General features: G+C 45.9%; 2 protein-coding genes across 5 annotated transcripts in view; one reads left to right on the top strand and one right to left on the bottom strand.

Moving 5' to 3' along the window:
* Positions 1–15146, bottom strand: ZUP1 (zinc finger containing ubiquitin peptidase 1). Of its 4 annotated transcripts, none has more exons than XM_081856218.1 (9): positions 15049–15146; positions 7141–7251; positions 5383–5495; positions 4103–4271; positions 2834–3022; positions 2252–2420; positions 1418–1569; positions 273–490; positions 1–170 (listed from the first exon to the last, which is right to left on the bottom strand). In XM_081856218.1, exons 2-9 carry the CDS (start codon positions 7220–7222, stop codon positions 123–125), a joined length of 1140 nt encoding a protein of 379 aa, XP_081712344.1. In that variant the 5' UTR covers positions 7223–7251; positions 15049–15146; the 3' UTR covers positions 1–122. The 4 variants fall into 4 exon arrangements, with proteins under 4 accessions (XP_081712344.1, XP_081712346.1, XP_081712343.1 ...); XM_081856220.1 differs by lacking the exon at positions 15049–15146 and adding an exon at positions 8328–8350; XM_081856217.1 differs by lacking the exon at positions 15049–15146 and adding an exon at positions 7972–8213.
* The window catches only part of KPNA5 (karyopherin subunit alpha 5), a 20312-nt gene continuing 15057 nt past the window's right edge, over positions 14532–19786 (top strand). Inside the window, exons 1-4 of the mRNA XM_081856194.1 lie at positions 14532–14664; positions 16653–16786; positions 18219–18320; positions 18401–18500. Of these exons, the coding sequence (XP_081712320.1) occupies positions 14661–14664; positions 16653–16786; positions 18219–18320; positions 18401–18500 (340 nt within the window). The 5' untranslated portion in view covers positions 14532–14660. The remainder of the gene's footprint in view (positions 14665–16652; positions 16787–18218; positions 18321–18400; positions 18501–19786) is intronic.

Genomic DNA, 19786 nt, shown 5'->3' on the forward strand with positions numbered 1-19786 from the left:
TCATTTCCCCTCAACGTTTATTTTTAAGTCTTAAAAAGTTTTATGTACATTGTTCAAGAACCTATGTGAATGCACCAGAATCTCTCCTGCAGCTTCCTTGGTATTCTTCAGGATTCCTAATTTCAAGAAATCCGCTGAGCCATGAAGCACTGAGAAGCCTGCCTACGAGTCTTAAGTGGGAGACAAACAAGAGTTAGCGTTGACACTTTTACTTACACCACAGTAGATCACTAAGATATTTAATCAGATGGGCTCTTATCTGTAATACTCACAACTTTTTCCTCCGCTGACAGTACACCGTCTATGGCCACAAGCTGATACTGTTTATGTTTTAAGCTGCCCACAAATCTTCGAAGCAATCTGAGACTGTTCCCATCTATGCCTTTTAAGAGTTTTTGCATCTCTTGTGAGGGGCAACCTGGATCGAACATCAGTAGGCACACAGTTTTGTTCTTCCTTTCTTCTATTCCAATAATAGTACGACTATGACCTATTTTTTTTTAAAAAAACCAAAACACACCCATCAGGTATACATTTCTGCTAACACACGGTCTCTGAACCCCTTAAGCAAAACCCCAAACTGCTGTACAGAGTTGCAATATATAACTCAATGCTTACATAGATAATTGTAATTGTTATTTAAAAAAACTACTTGTATAAATGTCTTTTTCAGGTAAGTTTTATTTTAAAAATCTACCATTTTCTCTCTGACTTTCAAAGCAGCTCATAACACAAACCATCCCCTTAAATCTGTTAATATACCAAAACACACACACACACACACAAACAAAACCCCACTAGTCTGACCCCCTGCAATGCAGGAATCTCAACTACAACATACATGACAAATGGCCATCCAACCTCTGCCTAAAATCTCCAAGTAAGGAGAGTCCACCACCTCTTGTGGGAGACAGTTCCACTGTCAAACAGCTTTTACTATCAGAAAGTTCTTTCTGGTGTTTAGTTGGAATCTCCTTTCTTGTAATTTGAATCCATTGGTTCAGGCTAGCGGGGGTCAGCAAACATGACTTCCCTTGATTGGGACACTATAATTTTGTTGATACAGCATAGGATAGAATTTGCTTTCTTCCCACCCCTGCTACACCACACTGTTGACTCATGTGAAGCTTGTGGTCTACAATTACAATCTTTTTTGTAAACTACTTTGAGGAGGTTTTTTTGTTTTTGTTTTTACAAGTGTATATAAATTTTATGAAATAAATAATACAATTATAGTATATAAATTTTATGAAATAAATAATACAATTATATTTGAGAATTACAGTTAAGAAGACATTCCGCTGCTCTTCCAGGAAGCGTAATTCATAAAACAAAAAACTGGACATGGGGACACCAGTAATACATGAGTAACACAGCTTCATGTTTAGAAAAAAGAGAAGTGGAAAGTTTCGCTGACCTTGGTGCTGAAGGTAGATTGGTGGCTTGGGAGTACACACAACCTTTGCACTGTTTTCCTTGTCTGCTGAGTAATAGTTGAAAACCCACTCCAACAAACGAGGATGTGTTCCTGCAGGGCCTGTTGGCTGGTGAAAATCAATGACCTGACACCTATAAGGCAGTTTAAATGAAGCCATTATAAACTGTTAGTTTACAATGTCAGATAGCATCTTTTGTTTAGTGCATTAGTCACCAAGTTCTACCACTGTTATAATTTTTTTGCCTCGGCTGTAAGAACAATAGTCACATTTGTGAGTTTGTAGTAGCACATATTACTTCAAGTACACAGCTCCCCCTAGTGTGAGAATGATCTTTTACTTGATACTTAAAAAAACCCCTTCCTGCAATGGCTTTTTCCTTCTTTTTTTACTACCTAATTGTTACCTGCCCTGATTTGAAACACTAATGAACGGGATATATATTTTATAAATAAATATACAGCTTATACTTTTTCTTGGTATGAAACTCAAGCCATTGAAATGAAAGCATGCTATAGCAAGCAATAACTTTGCACCATTTATACTTGGAAGAACTTTGGAAGTAGCAATCTTCTTTTAAAAAGAGAGTTGCAAGGAAAGATGCAAGGAGGAAGGTCCTAGGCAACTGATTGACCAATTGCCAGCACAATTTTCCCCTTAAGTATTTCATGTTCTTATTCTCCTGGAAATGCCATCTCTATATAGGACCAGTTCGAACTTGAATTTCTGTGATATTCACATAAAATCACTCTCATAATTGGTGTCATGTGCTTAGAACTAAAACCTTTTTACTTCCTTTAATAGGCAGCACTTACTTTATCCTGAGAGAAGTTAAAAGTGAATAAATTTCACATGCTCCTATCCATGCCTTAGTTCCATGTAATCTGCTGTTGAAGTGAGAAGCTCCTTGTGGGTCAAAGCCTTCTTTCCAAGCATCTTCAATCAATGACTGAATTTTTGGAATGCATGGAATTGATGAATTATCTAAAACAACAACAACAACAGGACAACATTCAAGTTGTAGCTATGAATGGCAAAACCAGTTACGATAGATTTCTAAGTGTCCTGAAGTGGGACAGCCTTTACTGTTGGGGAATTACTTCCTCTTGTTTGACATAAAAGATTTCCAGCAAAAAAATGACATCAGTGGGAAGGACTTCCCCTCAACTTGAGCCCGAGTAAGACCTAAAGACGGTATGATCTGGACAGGAAAAGGTTCATATTCTGCAGGCTCATTTTCAATCTATAAAATTGAAAAAACTGTTCTTGTATCCACCAATTTTTAACCTATATGATGCAGATATTGTAATATACATCAGCATAGGAACACATTTTTAGCAAGTGCTCAGGCTGGCATATGTGCTACTGGCAGAACAATTCCATGCAAAAATACCCACCTTTCAAGCACTCTTCATAGGTACTGTTTCTCAAGAGGGAAGAAAGCAGCATTTGGAAGTTCCTATAACCGCAGCCCCAACCTCTGTCTCCTAAAGAACAATGGAAGTGATCTACTCCTGTAGAAAGCCATACACGCTTTATGTCTTTACATTCATTCTGATAGTACTGGCACAGTACTTCAGTAATTCCTGATTTTAAAAAGGGGAGACAGGGAGAGAAAGAGACTTAAGTTTATGCAAGTCTATTTACTGATGATACATCAACAACAGTCACACAATGTGCAAGATGCAACCAGTATGAAAAAAGTAATAATAATGACTGGCGAATTCTACATAACTGTACAAAGAGCAGGGAACAAGAAGTGAATAGTTTAACATGCTGACAGAAGACATGGCTCCAAGCCTGTTCCTCAGCTATAGATTTACTATCCTGTGTTAGGCATGCTGTCCAAGGCCTTATGGTGAATGGAGAGAGACTAAGGCACATGCAACTAAGAGTGCAAAGGAAGTAACACACAGCACGAGTGAATTTAATGATTATCTCAATTTTGAAGCTAAATCAATGGTTAAAAGGTGAAAAATCTGGCAAAAACCACAAGGGTGGCAAAGTAGTCACGCAAGAAGAACTGCCCGAAGCCAAGAGTAAAGATATAATATGTGAAACCTGTGATCACCACTGTGCCGTCAGACAAGGAAGTTGCAAGCATAAAGGGCTGACAAGGCAAACAGCCAGTCACCACCACTGTACAGCTTTATTTAATGAAGGTGTCAAATCATTACAGGAGACTAGGTGTAATATATTAAGATACTGCGAACCAAGCAGAAACAAGACAGCATATGGTCATAATTACTGAGAAAGTTTTATGAAATCATTCACCCTTAGCTAGATAGCAAGCCTACCATATACACCAGAGAACTGCAGTATGTTTCCTGTTACTATTTGCGAAGGTTGGCAAAAACCATGATGACTGCCAGTTCTCTACTTTGAAATTTGTCATGGTATTTAGATAAAACATTTAGACAATTTATAACATATTTTTGAATCGTGACTTTAAATCTACCTGAGCGCCATCATCTTTAATATGGATTGTAATATGAATTGCCATTTTTATCTCCTGTCTAAAGGTCCATACTCTTATTTCTCTGCAGGCAGAAAAAAAATTATTTTGCAATCTGTAGCACACTTATTGAACAATGTCTTTTAGCAAAATGATTTTTAGACACCTCAGTCAGACCTTTGAAGAAACTCACACATTTTTAATTACTCACCCGAAGTCTTTGTCTTTCCATCATCAATACCGAAAGCCAGAGATTCCATCATGTCAGCTTTTCTCCTGTGATAGTCAGATGGGGTCATTCTCCCAAAAGCCACTTCCTTTTCCATATTTTTTAGTGACTGCTGTTTATATCCTCCGGAGCCATCCAAGCCGTATTGCCTCTGTTAAGGATATATTATACTTTTAAGCAATAAAAAGTCTTAGCAGTTCCTGGAGAAAGAAGAATTGTTAGTGCATGCAATCCTGCTTCAACCTTGCACAAAGGAGAGAAAGCAAGAGAACCATGGAAGTTGATTCAGAACACGAAGCTGCCCATTTAAGAGTTAAGCGTAACCTTTGTAGTAACTATAACCAGAATACCCTTTTTCAGTGGTATGATGTATTTATGTATGTATTTTTCAATGTCATTGGGGACCTTTTAGAGAACAAGTGACTAATAAACTTAATTTTATATATATATATATATTATATATATCTACACACACACACACATGCACTCTTTATGGTATTTCTCTAAAGAAATAAGAATAGATATTACAATTCGTACTGCTTCTGAACTAGGGTAGTACAGCTTGAAAAATCTAGGCACGAGATTCCATGATAATTAATAAGAAACAGCCAGTTATCTACAGAGTCACTCTTTGTGATAAATTCTCAGAAGAGAAATTACTCACATTTCTACTTGTAACCTCTGAACACTGGAAGTCTCTGCACACTTGTCTCTATAGTTTTCCCTTTAAAGTTTGGGAACCTCTGACCTAGCTTATACAGTGGTGCCTCGCAAGACAAAAAGAATCCGTTCCACGATTCTCTTTGTCTAGCGGTTTTTTCGTCTTGCGGAGCAAGCCCATTGACGGCTTAGCGGATTAGCGCTATTAGCGGTCTAGCGGCTTTTAGCGGCTTATCGGATAAGCGGCTTAGCGGCTTAGAAAAAGGGGGGGGAACCCCGCAGGAACTCGCAAGACATTTTCGTCTTGCGAAGCAAGCCCATAGGAAATTCGTTTTGCGAAGCACCTCCAAAACGGAAAACTTTCGTCTAGCGAGTTTTCCGTCTTGCGAGGCATTCGTCTTGCGGGGCACCACTGTAAAATGCATCCTGACCAAAGGCATTAGGCTCTCTGCTCAACCAACTGCTACCAAGAGACACTTAACGAGAAACATTAATTCTTTGTGCACAAAAGAAATACATAAATGTTTCACACATTTACAAAACACTCCATATATTTACAAGCTATACCGAAGTACATTGCAACTAGAACACCGATACCACACCTGTAGCTTTTGGAAATCTTCTCTTTCTTGATTTGCTGCTGCTGCTCTTCTTTGCCTGTCTTCCTCATTCTGGAGATGCTGTGCCAATTCTAGGTCAGTCAAGTTTCTTTCCACTGTCATGCAATATTATATAAAATAAAAGTCTAATGAATATTTCGGAGCTACAGCCACATAACAATTGGTTATGTTGTACATTACGTTTGCCATAGAAGACCTGCCATATTTGATGATGTTGAATATTTCTGAAAATTCCAGGTTTTTATCAATAACCTGTATGTTTTAAATTTGCAGCACAATCCTATGTCCATTTACTGAGAAGCTAAGTCCCATTGTGCTTATATTGGGCTGACGTCTAGCAGAGTGTACAGAATTGCAACTTCAATTACCTACATTCCTAGGCAGAATGTATTATTTAATACCATTCATAGTCACCTAGATCACAGATTTAAACCCAGCTTCTCACTTGTAGTTAAGATATAATGATACATACAAATTGGTTAAACACATTAATATGAATGCTCTATTTAGCTGTAAATGAACAAAATATATGTCTGTCTAACCTTGCTGCTTTCTGTTTCATTTCCTCTACACAGCATATCTGTAATGCCTTGCACCACACCCATCCTGAGCCCACAAATGAATAGTAGCTAATGCTGTGGAGATTTTGCTCATTGCAGTCCATTTGTACCTGTCTGTTTAGCTAAGGACCCAGCATTTTTAAGAAGCGAGGACCAGTAAGTTAATTCCTTGGTAGAGCAATTTATTTTCCTAAGATGAAAGGTAAATTGTTATTGTTTGCTTGTTGTTGTTGTTGTTGTTGTTTAGTCGTTTAGTCGTGTCCGACTCTTCGTGACCCCATGGACCAGAGCATGCCAGGCACTCCTGTCTTCCACTGCCTCCCGCAGTTTGGTCAAACTCATGCTGGTAGCTTCGAGAACACTATCCAAACATTGCGTCCTCTGTTGTCCGCTTCTCCTTGTCCCCTTCTCCCCTTCTCTTTCCCAACATCAGGGTCTTTTCCAGGGAGTCTTCTCTTCTCATGAGGTGGCCAAAGTATTGGAGCCTCAGCGCAGAATGGATAGGTTTGATCTTCTTGCAGTCCATAATATTGATAATTTGGGAACCGGTCAAGTTGCAGAGTCCACCAAAATGGGCTTAGGGGGTAATCCTCTCAATGAAATACAAACACGATTGTAGATCCAGGGCCTGGATCTCTGTGCCTGTGGTGACTAACCAATCCTTGGTTCCCAGTACCAAAACCATGATAAGTACCTCACTTGTGCCCAAAACAGTTATTTCTTTTAAGGCAGCCTTAACTCATTACATTTGATTGAAGGCCACTGATTCGGCTTTTAAGAAGTTGCTTATGCTTGTATTCAGATTGATTTAACCGTGCTATGTTAAAAAACAAAAATATGTGATTTGTGTTTTAATCGACTCCTCAAATGTCTTCTTTAATTCAGTTTTTTATCCACCCAGGGCACAGATATATGCTATTTAGGTGTCTCTACTAATACAGTCTCTAGCTTTAGAGGAAAGAGACATACAAAACAAACTTGCTACCAGTTCTGAAAGTGTTGTTGTTGTTGTTATACTGCATTGTTTTCTACTTTTTTAGCATGATATATGAAGTTCCAAGTCATATGATTTCATGTTACCTTGCATTATTTGGATAATACCAGCTTCTCCTGAATGAAACATTACATCTTTCGTCAATACACAAAATATGTCTTTCCTATTTTGGAATCTTCCCCTTACCTTCTAAAAAGGTGCATTCCTCCAAGTGTAATTCAACATGTTCCTGCAGAATTGGGTAATCAGTACAAACAAGGTGACACATTGGGCATTCATACAGCTCCTGGCCATTTTCTGCATTAAAGCAAAGTATTAAGAGTAAATGATGAGGTCATTGCATATTCTTCTGTTGGAAAGAAACGCTTGCTTGCTAAGCTCATACCTAGAAGGCAGTTCCAAGTTTGGGGGAGTCCCTTGGTAGTGCCTGCTCTTGAGTGCTAGATGGCTTGGAGCTGCCATTGCCTTAAAATTGTAACTCTGTGAGGAATAAACTGCAATACTCAGACCAAGAGAAAGACTGTTTTTAGTGTGCTTTGAAGATATTGTGCATGGGCAAAGGAAAAACAAGAGCACAGTATATATTAATGAAAAGAGTTCGGAAATGAGGGCCAAGCTCCTTTTGCCTCTCACCCCATATATATATATATATATATATATATATATATATATATATACTGTATATATATGAGCATGAGAGCTCATTGGCATATATATACACACACACACACACACACACACACACACACACGAGAGAGGCTCTGCTCTCATGCTCATAGGCAGCACGAGAGCACGGTGGATCCTGCTGCCCTACATACTATATAAGCGCCTGACGTTTATAAAGACAGACCCATATTCCGTCCAGAGACGGTTCCCACGTGCATATCAATCTAGCGGGCGACTCGCACGTGTGAATGTGTGGTCGCAGGTCTCTCTCGACACTCCGCACGCCAATGATTCATTCTCAAGCCAGACAGCTCCGAAATGTGAAGCGACATCCCTCCAGGTCTCACTCACCGCGGGCGGGAGAAGGCGGCGGTGCGCGGGCGCCAGCGGACGGGGCCCCCTGCAGAAGCCGCTGCTGTCCCTGCCGGGCTTTGCCGGAGAACTCCATCTCTGCGCCCTTCCCGGCGGGAGCCACGCCCCCTTGGCACGAGGCGGATATAAACACCTCGACACCTACCGCGTCTGCCAGGAGCCCAGCGCAAGCGGAGAAGAGCCCACCGCGTACGTCGCCCAGACGCGCCCGCGCTCTCCCGGCGCTATCTTCTCACGTGACTCCTAGACTTACTAAAAAGGGAAACAAGCCTACACTTTCGTTTCACGGGCATCCGTGGTGTAACCCGACCCTTGCGCACGCGCAGTTTACGCACGCTCCCCAGAAGAGTCTATGTTGGCCTTCCCAAAGGAGGTGCCCTGGAGATGCTTTGGGCTACACCTCCCATCCTACCAAGCCTGCGCGGACTTCCCGTAGGCATCATCTGGTTGCGGAGACAGGATGCTGGTTACTACACAATTCCACGAAGAGGAAACGAAGTATAAGAGAGCGAACTTCTAAACTAAACTTCTTTTAGTTTCCCGCAACCTGGTGCTCTACTGGATATGATTTGGACTGAAAGTCGTGCAACAGTTGCAACGCAAAAATATCCAGTAAGGTACCAGGTTGCGGAAAACTGACCTACAGAGTTCTCTTTCTTGCTTATTAGTTTCCTCTTTGTTATGTACTGAGTTGAATAGGATCCAAACTGCAGCAGTCTGATTGGTCCTAGAACAATAGGCTCCAAAAGGCAGCAGTCTGATTGGTCCTAGAACAATAGGATTCAGAATGCAGCAGTCTGATTGGTCCTAGAACAATGCAGCAGTATGATTGGTTAGCAGGAACCACCCAATCATGCTCCAGATAGAAGTGAATCCACAACCTGATTGGCCTACAGTAGAATCCTGGAATTAGCCAATCATGTGCAGCCCATTGTGTAAATAATGTATATAAAGCAGATACTTTGAGGGGACATCCATTCATTCCTCCTCACCACTATGAGCTGAATAAAGAGCATGAAATCACTTTGCGACTCTGAGTATATTTCACTGGCGACGAAGGTGGGATCCCGCTGAGCTGACTGCCACACACAGCACCGCAGCACCGCCACCTGCCGCACCGCTGCCTCGCACCGTGTATCCAGGCTTCAGCTCCGGGACACAAGGAACTCAGAATGGCAACTGACAGCAGCTTCTCGCCATTCAACCCAGCATCTGGAGACTGGGAAGCGTACGCCTCCCGTTTCACCTTCCTCCTAGAAGCCAAAGGGGTCACCGATGAAGAAGACGCCAAGAAGAGGGCAATATTCTTCAGCGTCTGCGGAGAGGAGACATTTGAAATCGCCCGGGCTCTCCTTGCGCCTGAAGACGTCACTACTGTTCCATACAAAACAATAATGGAACAGCTGAAGGGGCACTTTTCGCCACAACCCTCAGTGGTGGCTTGTCGAAATGCCTTCTACGCAAAGCGGCAAGCCCCTGGGGAAACCATAACTGGGTTTGTGACCTCTCTCCGCCAAGCTGCCCGGTTCTGCAACTTCTCAGAGCTGGAGAACATGCTTCGTGACCGCCTCGGCGGTGGCCTGAAGGATGAGAAGCTGCAACGACGCCTCTACGCTAAGAAGAACCTAACGTTCCAGGTCGCTCTGGAGGAGGCCCTGGCAACGGAAGCTGCTGAGAGGTCGACGCAAGAGGCACGGCTGAGCCAGCCGTCCCAACCGAGGGTCCACCACGAAGACCTCACCAACGACTCGGGATCCGACAGGGAGGAGGTGCACCGAGTACAGCAGCGCACTCAAGCAGCCCACATACCACAGCTGCCTCGACGAGAAGGAGGGAACTGCGCAAGCTGTGGAGAAAGTCACGAGAGGAGGACCTGCCGTTTCCGCAACGCAGAGTGCAGGCAGTGCAGAAAATTGGGACACATCGCCCGGGTGTGTCGGGCTCGGCCCACCCGAAGCCAGGCATCAGATGACCAATCCAAGAGCCCCAGGTCCCGGGGCCCAACGCACCAAGGCAACTCGACGGAGCTCACAGACTTCCAGGTATACCAGTTGCCCCACCCCAACGTAGAGAAAATTTATGTAGAGGTACAGATAGAGGGGGCCCCATGCCGCATGGAGCTTGACACGGGTTCAACTCTATCCATAATCTCGGCAAGGACCTTAAGGAAACTGTGTCCTACTGGGGGTCCCAAACTCAGGCCGGCCCCATTCACCCTCCGGGACTTCCAGAAACGTAAGGTCCCCACAATGGGGGTGGGGACCTTCAGGGTGCAATACCGAGGGCGGACGCGGCAACTGGACTTGCTTGTGGTCAAGGGCCCCTACATTAGCTTACTGGGGTTGGCATGGTTTGGACCACTGGGACTAGCCATCACCGGGGTGAACCACATGAGCTTACAAGTGGACGTGGACGCCATATGCAAGGAGTTTCCGGGGGTTTTCGATGGGAAATTGGGACAGTATACGGGCCCCCCCATTGCTCTACAGCTTGACCCCGCAGTACGACCAGTCAGGCTCAAGGCCCGCCGGGTCCCATTCGCCCTGAAACCCCGTATAGACGAGGAATTGGACCGACTCGTGGAGCAAGGAGTGCTGGAGCCGGTGCCTAATGCCCCCTGGGAAACCCCAATCGTCACACCCGTCAAGCCTAATGGTTCGGTCCGCATCTGCGCAGACTACAAATGTACCATAAACAAGGCCCTCATGGCCCATGCATACCCAGTGCCAGTGGTCAGCCATGTCCTTGCCACCCTGGCTGGGTCGAAAATTTTTGGCAAGCTGGACTTGGCCCAAGCATATCAACAGCTGCCAGTAGATGAGGCCACAGCAGAGGCACAGACGATTGTGACGCACAGAGGAGCGTTCAGGGTAAAGCGGCTGCAATTCGGGGTCAGCGTGGCACCAGGCATATTCCAGAATCTAATGGACTCTCTCCTTAAAGGGATTCCTGGTGTCACCCCCTTCTTTGATGATGTGTTGATTGCCGGGCCCACACCAGAGGAGTTTGAGGACCGCCTCCGCACTGTTCTGCACCGTTTCCAGATGGCGGGTCTCAAGGTGAAGCGGGAAAAATGTCTACTAGGAGTGCCTCAAGTGGACTTTCTGGGATTTATGGTGGATGCAGAAGGGGTTCACCCGACTGGGGACAAGGTACGGGCCATTTGTGATGCCCCAGCGCCCAAGAACAAGACTGAACTTCAGGCCTTCTTGGGATTATTGAACTTTTACCATTCCTTCCTTCCCCACAAGGCGGCGGTAGCGGAGCCCCTACACAGACTCCTGGACAAGCGGGCCCCTTGGGTGTGGGGCCAGCGCCAGGAGGCCGCATTCCAGGCAGTCAAGGACTTGCTTGTCTCAAACTCGGTCTTGGCACACTTCGACGAGAGGCTGCCGGTGGTGCTAGCATGCGACGCCTCGCCCTATGGCATCGGCGCTGTCCTGGGACACCAACTCCCGGATGGAAGAGAGGTACCGGTAGCATACTTTTCCCAGACACTCAACGAAACCGAGCGGAACTACTCGCAAATCGACAAGGAGGGTCTGGCAATCGTGAAGGGAGTAAAAAAATTCCATGATTTCTTGTACGGGCGGCCCTTCACCGTGGTGACTGACCACAAGCCGTTGCTTGGCTTGTTTGCCCCCGAAAAGCAGACCCCCCAAGTGCTGTCTCCTCGCGTCCTCAGGTGGTCAATTTTCCTTGCCAGCTACCAGTATGCACTGATTCACCGCCCTGGAAAGGCGATGGGCCATGCAGACGCCCTCAGCAGGCTACCACTACCGGAAACAGGCCCCGACCCAGCACCTGCACAAGAGGTTATGAGCCTGGAGCTGCTTCCTGACCGCCCCATTCAGGCACAAGAAGTTGCACACCATTCCAAGAAAGATAGGGTCATCTCCCGGGTCCTGGACTGGGTGTGGAGGGGATGGCCCAGCCGCAGCCCTGGGCCAGAATTCGCCAGCTACACAACCCGCAAACATGAACTGTCAGCCCACAAGGGGTGCCTGTTATGGGGAAGCAGGGTCGTTGTTCCCCAGCCCCTCCGCAAAAGGGTCCTCACAGCCCTACACGAGACACACCCAGGGGTAGTAAGAATGAAGGCCCTTGCCAGGAGTTATGTGTGGTGGCCGGGGATCGACGGAGAGATAGAGGCCTGGGTCAAACACTGCCAGGCCTGCCAGGAATCCCGCCCAGATCCCCCAAGGGCCCCAGTCCAGTCCTGGGAGTCCGCCCGAGCACCATGGTCACGCCTGCATGTGGACTTCGCTGGCCCCTTTCAGGGGAAAACATTCTTCATAGTGGTGGACTCCTACACCAAATGGCTGGAAGTCGCACTGGTACCGTCCACTTCTACGTCCGCAGCCATCCGGGTACTACGCAGGCTGTTTGCAACCCACGGGCTCCCTGACACTCTCGTCTCAGACAACGGGACTGCATTTACATCAGGAGAATTTCAAACCTTCACAGTGCAGAACGCCATCCGCCACATCCGTTCGGCGCCATTCCACCCTGCCACCAATGGCCAAGCAGAACGCATGGTGCGGACCACCAAGGACACCCTTCGCCGCATGACGCAAGGGGATTGGGAGTACCGCCTTGCCACATTCCTTCTAGCACAGCACAGCACCCCCAGCTCAACGACTGGCCGGAGCCCCGCTGAACTACTAATGGGTCGGCGCCTTGCAATCAGATTGGACCGCCTTCACCCCGATAGAGCTCAGGATGAGGTAGTGGTGGGGGAAGGCAGGAACCCCCGGACCTTCGAGGCCCAGGACCCAGTGTACGCAAAGAATTTTGGGGCAGGCCCTGCATGGGTACCTGCCACAGTCACCAGGGTCACGGGCCCCGTGTCGTACGAGGTGCTAACAGATGGGGGGCAATGCTGGCGCCGCCACTGCGACCAGATACGGCGACGATTCCCGGGAGAAAACCAGGAGGAGGAGGACAGGTCAGAGGAGTCCCAAGGGAACAGTGGGGCAGTGAGGCCCATAGAGCAGCAGGGGCAAGCAGGAGAGGCAGAATCAGTAAATACAGAGAGGACCCGCGAGGCCGAAAGGACACCGGAACCAGAACCACGACTGAGCGAGCCGGTTGCGCCAGACCAAACAGCCCCATCCTTGGAACACGAGCCAGAACCTGAACCCCGGACCAGGGAACACCCCAGGCCGCAACGCACACGTAGGCCACCGGCGTACCTTGAGGACTATGAATGCGACCTTCCGGGCAGGACTGGAACTTAGAGGGGAGGGGTGTTATGTACTGAGTTGAATAGGATCCAAACTGCAGCAGTCTGATTGGTCCTAGAACAATAGGCTCCAAAAGGCAGCAGTCTGATTGGTCCTAGAACAATAGGATTCAGAATGCAGCAGTCTGATTGGTCCTAGAACAATGCAGCAGTATGATTGGTTAGCAGGAACCACCCAATCATGCTCCAGATAGAAGTGAATCCACAACCTGATTGGCCTACAGTAGAATCCTGGAATTAGCCAATCATGTGCAGCCCATTGTGTAAATAATGTATATAAAGCAGATACTTTGAGGGGACATCCATTCATTCCTCCTCACCACTATGAGCTGAATAAAGAGCATGAAATCACTTTGCGACTCTGAGTATATTTCACTCTTTGACGCTCTCAAAAGTATAATTAGGTGGGAGTGCCTAAAAGGCACCTAAAAGGGCTTCTGAGTAGACATGGTTAGGACTGCACTGTTAGTCCTCCTTTACTAGTGTATATTTACAGGGCCGGGTTTGGGTTTGATGAGGCCCTAAGCTACTGAAAGTAATGGGGCCCTTTATATGTCCAGCTGTCCTTTGTCAACAACAAATTGTCGCTGTTTTTCGTGTTGAATATTTGCTATATGAATATATGGAACCAGTCCATTCATAATGTAGGCACCCTATATATAGAAATGCGCAAACCAGTGATATTTTAGGGAGCAGGCTAGCAGGCATGGCCCATTACTTACATTATAGGAGCCTACACAACACAAAACACAGTTGCTGTATGTAGGTTTTATATGTTTTTAATCTTATATTTTCGAAATGTACATCCAGTTTTTTCCCCTTTATATTTTTGGGGGGGCCCTAATCTATAGCTTGTTTAGCTTATATGTAAATCGGGCACTCCGAGCCAATTAATCGCTTCCCTGCAGTGATAGAAACCGACCGACCCCTTCTTCCACCCCTCTCACGAGAGCCCCTTTATCTCCCTCTTATCATGGGTTGCTGGGAAGGGGTTATTATGGTGGTTTCGATCACCAAACAGCCCGGTCCAGAGCTCTGCTGCATGATGCGCACTCTCCGCGTTCCGTCGCGCCTGTGCCTTGTTTCGCTCTGCTTTTTCCCCTCCTGCGGAGCAAAACGTCACCTAGTCAACCCGCGCGCTGACAGCCGCGTGTCGCTCTTCCGCTGCTGCCTAGCTCTATGGGCGTGCCTTCCGTGGGCCGCGGGAAAACCGCGAGCCCCGTTTCTCGCCATTGGCGGCTTCGTTCCCCCCCCCCCTCCTTCGCGCGCGCGCGCGCGTGCCGGCGCGCGGGTGGTGCTGGGCGGAGGAGAGATAGAAGAGGAGGGACCGGCTTCTTCGGCGCGCCTGGAGCCGCCATCTTGGACGGCGCATCTGCTCGCTCTGCTGCTCTGCGGAGGGGAAAGCGGCGGGGGGCTGCCCGCAATGGGTGCGTGAGTGTGAAGCAAGGGGCGCGGGGCGAGCTCCTTCCTGCCACTGGATTCCGGGGGGCGGGAGGAAAGGAGGATGGCTCCAAATGCAAGGGACGCTTTGCTGCCTCCGCATCCCTATTTCTTTAAAGGACGCTGGCGCTGCTGCCCTGTCACCTCCCGACCCACAGGCGTGCGGGACAGTGCTGCACCTCCCTCCCCACCCCCTTTTGGGGCTGTTGCTTTCTGGTGGAAACTCATGGCTGCGGTCCTGTGCGCGTAATCCACACTGACATCGGTGGGACTCATTTCCGAGCAACTATGTGTATATATAGGGCTTATGCACGCGCGCGCACATATATATTTGTCTGTATTAATAACTGGTTTGCAAGTGCTATTCTTACCTTCGTTCCTTCACGCGATCTTCCCCTACTTGCTGGTCCTGGTGCTCCACGAGGCGGGGACTCGGCCGTCTTGTTTTGACGGGGATTCCCTCTGGCACGGGCTCCCCCCCCCCCCCCAGGAATCTGCCGGTTTGATTTTGGCGATTTGTACTTGCTGGTTGCCTTTGAGGCAGGACGTAGGGCAGGGGTAGATTTTTTGCGGGAAACAACAAAAACGACACTCTTCACATGCTCTAGAATTCTAAGAATTCTCGTCGCCTGTCAAGCGCCCCCGCGCCCCCCCCAAACCATTGGGGGGGGGGAGGCGGGAGGGTCCCTGGAGACTAAAACACCCCAGTAGCCTTCAGGCAGCAGCGCCCAGTGTGACCCTCTTTCCACATTTGCCAAGGGGACCAAGTGCCACTTTGCACTCCTTCAGGGAGGAAATCAGGGACATGTCAGTCATCAGGGGCCCTGGGACTTGTAGATCTGGCCCTGAATGACCAAGGCTGTGTTGGGTGATTTGGCCACGCAGCTGTCAAACAATTCCCAGCCTTCCTCCCAACTTTGGAGCTGGTGGTGTCATGGTGCAACAGTCCAGCAATCTCCACCCACCTCTGCAGCTTCAAAATGGGAAGACAGTGCTGCTGGTCACACTTGCCAGGGGGTGGCACCACACTTGCCGTGGCGAGCAGATTTATTCAAAAGCTGCCCGTAATTTTTAGACAGTATGGGGGTGCCAACTTTTCATCCCCTTTCTGTAATTGTGTCTTGTTAACAGCAGCTTGAGGTGAGGACTTGAGCATGTGATGCACGTGCTGTGACAAGCCTCCTGTTTACTGTATATCAAGCCACTGTTAAAGGCTAGTTTCTTCTAGTCCACTGGCAACCCTAACTATACATTTGGTGTCCAGCACCTGATTTTTTGAAGTGATTCAGTTGAAGATCCTTGTATCTGAGGTGCTCTGAACATTTTATCTTTGAATTAGGTCTGTTATGTCAATTCATGTAAGAAACATTCACATCCACTTCCTGTAAATTGGAACACATTGTAATATCTTATTTAAGATCTTCTGCTCCATGCACCCTTTCTGTTTGAAGTATGCTTGGTGGCAACAGGTGGTAGTGCCCTCTCAGGAGTGGTGCCCTTTTTTGAAACTAAAAACCCCCACAAATGCTGCAGCCTTTCCTCATAGGAGACTTGCTCCAGCTGCTTGTTCACATATTGTAAAGGTGTATCTGGTAGTAGCAGAAATTCCTGTGTTACATGCTGATGTTGCCTACACAGACCTAATAATATGCAGAGCAGTAAATATTCATATATTCTTTCTAGGGCCAGATTCACACCATATATTTAAAGCACATCCAGCACACATTTAAAGCACATGACTTGCCCCAAGGAATCCTGAGAACTGTAGTTTGCTAAGGGCACTTAGAACAGTAGCTCGGGGGGGGGGACTACAGTTCCCAGGATCTTTAGTGGAAGCAGTATGTATTAAAAGTGAATTGAATGTTATTTAAATGTGAGGTGTGGATTGGCTCTAGGTTATCGCCTCTTGTTACCTTGGCCTTGACTGGCAGTCCAGAGAAGAAAATGCAATCAATTCTCTTGCTCTTTATTGTAGATACCATGGCAAGCCCAGAAAAGGATCACTACAGAATGAAAAGTTATAAAAACAATGCCCTCAATCCCCAAGAGATGCGGCGACGAAGAGAAGAGGAAGGTATTCAGCTTCGTAAACAGAAAAGGGAAGAACAAGTAAGTCTTTGAAGATTATGGGAGGGATTCAGTATCATGCTAAGGTGATCATTCCATCAGCACAAGCATTTTTGCTTGCCAGACAGAGCACGCTTCCTTTCCTCCCTTGTGCTTTTCGGGGGGGGGGGGCGGTTCTCCTGACCCTCCCAAGCAGATTTGGGAGATGGTGGCAGGGGGAAAGCCTTGTTTTGCTAGGAGTAGTTATTGCACTAGCTTCCTCTAGCACAACAACTTAGTTGAATCTGGCCCTATGCCTGCAATCCAAGTTCCCTGGAAGTAAATCTCATTTAATTCAGCGGGACTTAGTTCTGCATAGATGTGCATAGGATTTTGTTATTAAATATGTGTCTTGTTTAGTGATTGCTTGTTGTTTAGTGATTGTCTTGTTTGTTAGCCACCTTTTTTTGGCTGACTTGCAATATAAAAGATCTATAGATAAATAAGTGACATTATTCAGTTTAGGAGAACTGTGCATCTATACATATGAAAGTTGCCATGGTCTGCTAAACCAAGAGGCATTAGGGAGCCGACGAAACCTCAGCTTCTGTGATGTACTGTCAGTTGTTTTTACTACCCAAAGAAAGTTAGCTTATTTGCTAACACACCATTGTGTTTTTATTTGTGGTATTGCTCTACTTGCATATAGATCCATGTTTACAGTAAGTGATTATTGTGCAAATATATTTGTGTTTGGCTTTTAGAAAAGTAGTGTTAGTTTTTAAAGATATTTTATTTCAACTGTAGAGGATATTGCCTTGCGGATCAGCCAAAGGGCAGCTGTTTTTCAGTAGTCTGCCAGGTGCATTTGGACACAAATAGAACATGATGGTGTTTGCCGTCTTCTGTTTGTTCTCAGCATCTGGTGTCAGAACTGTATTTGTTTGAAAAATGCAATAGGGCACATCAGGACAATAAGTTATTGGTCCACAGTAGATTTGCCCTCTTTTCCCTTCCCCCACCAAAATCTAACTCTCGAGACAGAGAATTATTAGCTACTAGATAAAATAGCTTTAGGTTTACAATGTTGAATTTTGGAGTTTGTGTAATACACCTAAACTGGAAACCTTCTACGGCCAGTTCAGATATGTGTGGAAGCCAAGACTGAGATCAGATTCAGGTTGTGGAATTGTATGTATTGTTTCCCCTCTTCTGCAAAATTTGATCCGGCTCTTCTCTCGCTGTTTCCAGCATTGCCTATGATCATTACCAGATCGAGTTAAAATGTAACTGGGTGTGTGCTTAAACTTTTATTGAAATCCCTGATTTTAAAGAGGCTGTCAGAGGAAGCGAATGATTTTCATGTTTGAACAACTTGGAAATGGAGGTGGTTGGTCAAATGGGTTTTAAAATTGAGGGTTATTTACGTAAACAAATTTAAAATGCAGTTCTCTCCCTCCTCAATCTGAAAACAAACCTGATTTTTTTTTCTTAGTTATTTAAACGCAGAAATGTTGCTCTACTGGGAAATGAAGAGTCAATGCAAGAAAGTCCAATCCAGGATCCTGATGTGAGCTCTACAGTGCCTATTCCTGAGGTAAATTACCCCCAACAGAGAGAGCATTTTGACAGTTGTAGCTGAAAGATGTCAGAGTGATAACGGCTTTTACTTTTTAGGAAGATGTCATTACCTGTGATATGGTGCAGATGGTTTTCTCAGAAGATCCCGACCAACAACTTGCAGCTACTCAAAGATTTAGAAAACTGCTTTCTAAAGGTAAATTGTATTTTTTCCCATAGAAAATGGAAGTTGTGAATGTTATTCCCAATGGTTCAAATTGCATTGGGAGGGGGGACAGATTTATTTTTAAAACACAGTTTGTTGGACTGTGGGCTGTGTTTTTCATCACATGAGTGCCTGTATTCATTCAGAAATGATGGCTGAATGCCAAAAGTCACTCTGTGAAAACAAAACAAAACGGTAGCAGGACAGCAACTGCACGCTTCACTTAATATCTCACTGTTCTTTGCAGCTCCAGTAATTCATCTAGTTTGTTGTATGGGACTTAAAACTAATTGTTTTTATTGGATGTCATGAAAGTTGAGTGTTCTGTTACTGCGGTAATGTTATTTGTATCAACTGTGTTGAAATTATTTCCATAAATTGAACTAGTGACAAAAATAATTTGGAACTCTGCTTGCGCACAAGCACACACATCCCAACCACAGGATTATGCTGCTGGGCCCCATGAGAGGTTCATTTTGGGCTTAGGAGCTGAGCACCCATGGCCACAAAGTAATCAAGCCCCTGCAATGGCTTGAGGGACAAAGAAAGATTGCTACTACTTCCCCCTCCCTTTTCACTTTCAACATTTATCACTGGAGCTTGTCTTGAGCTCAAGGGGCAAAGACACTCTGTGTTCAATTGCCACGATGCGCTCTGGCCAAAAGGTGGGTTAAGCTTGAACCTCCTACCTTCCTTGTAGCTATTATGGAGGTTTATGCTTGGCTTAAAGGAAGCATCTGGTGGGCAGCTTTTGTCCTTTGACCCAAATGAATTTCCAGTGCTAGCTGCCAAAAATATATATATGCTTATATAAGCCTGTGCTGGTTTTTGGAATTTGTGGAAGCTGTGTGAGCGAGCGTGATTTTGAGACTTTCCCCCCACCTTGCCAGACTAGCCATTGATCCAAGAAAGGATAGGACGAATGAATTGTTTACCAATTGCTATGAGCTGCAAACCTCCTGTGTTGAGTGGCACTATTAATGTTAGAGTTGGAGGAGCAAAGAAAGGAGGAGAACTTATGGGCTTCTCGGACACATATGTCTCATAACTAGAAAACTGGACAAGCAGCAGCTTTGGTCAAATCCAGCTGGCCTCTTCATGTTTTAACTGTTTGCATCTGTGCTCACTCACTGAGGTTATACAATTATACACAGTACATGATTGGTCATCTTCCAGCTGATTTATTGTTTCATCAACTAGATTTTCTTGGTTAGCTTATTTCCTTTGCTGACTTGGCAAAACATAGATCTGTTATATTTTTACTTTACCCTATCTCC

The sequence above is a fragment of the Podarcis erhardii genome, assembly GCF_964252035.2.
Source record: "Podarcis erhardii genome assembly, chromosome: 3".
Taxonomy (NCBI): domain Eukaryota; kingdom Metazoa; phylum Chordata; class Lepidosauria; order Squamata; family Lacertidae; genus Podarcis; species Podarcis erhardii.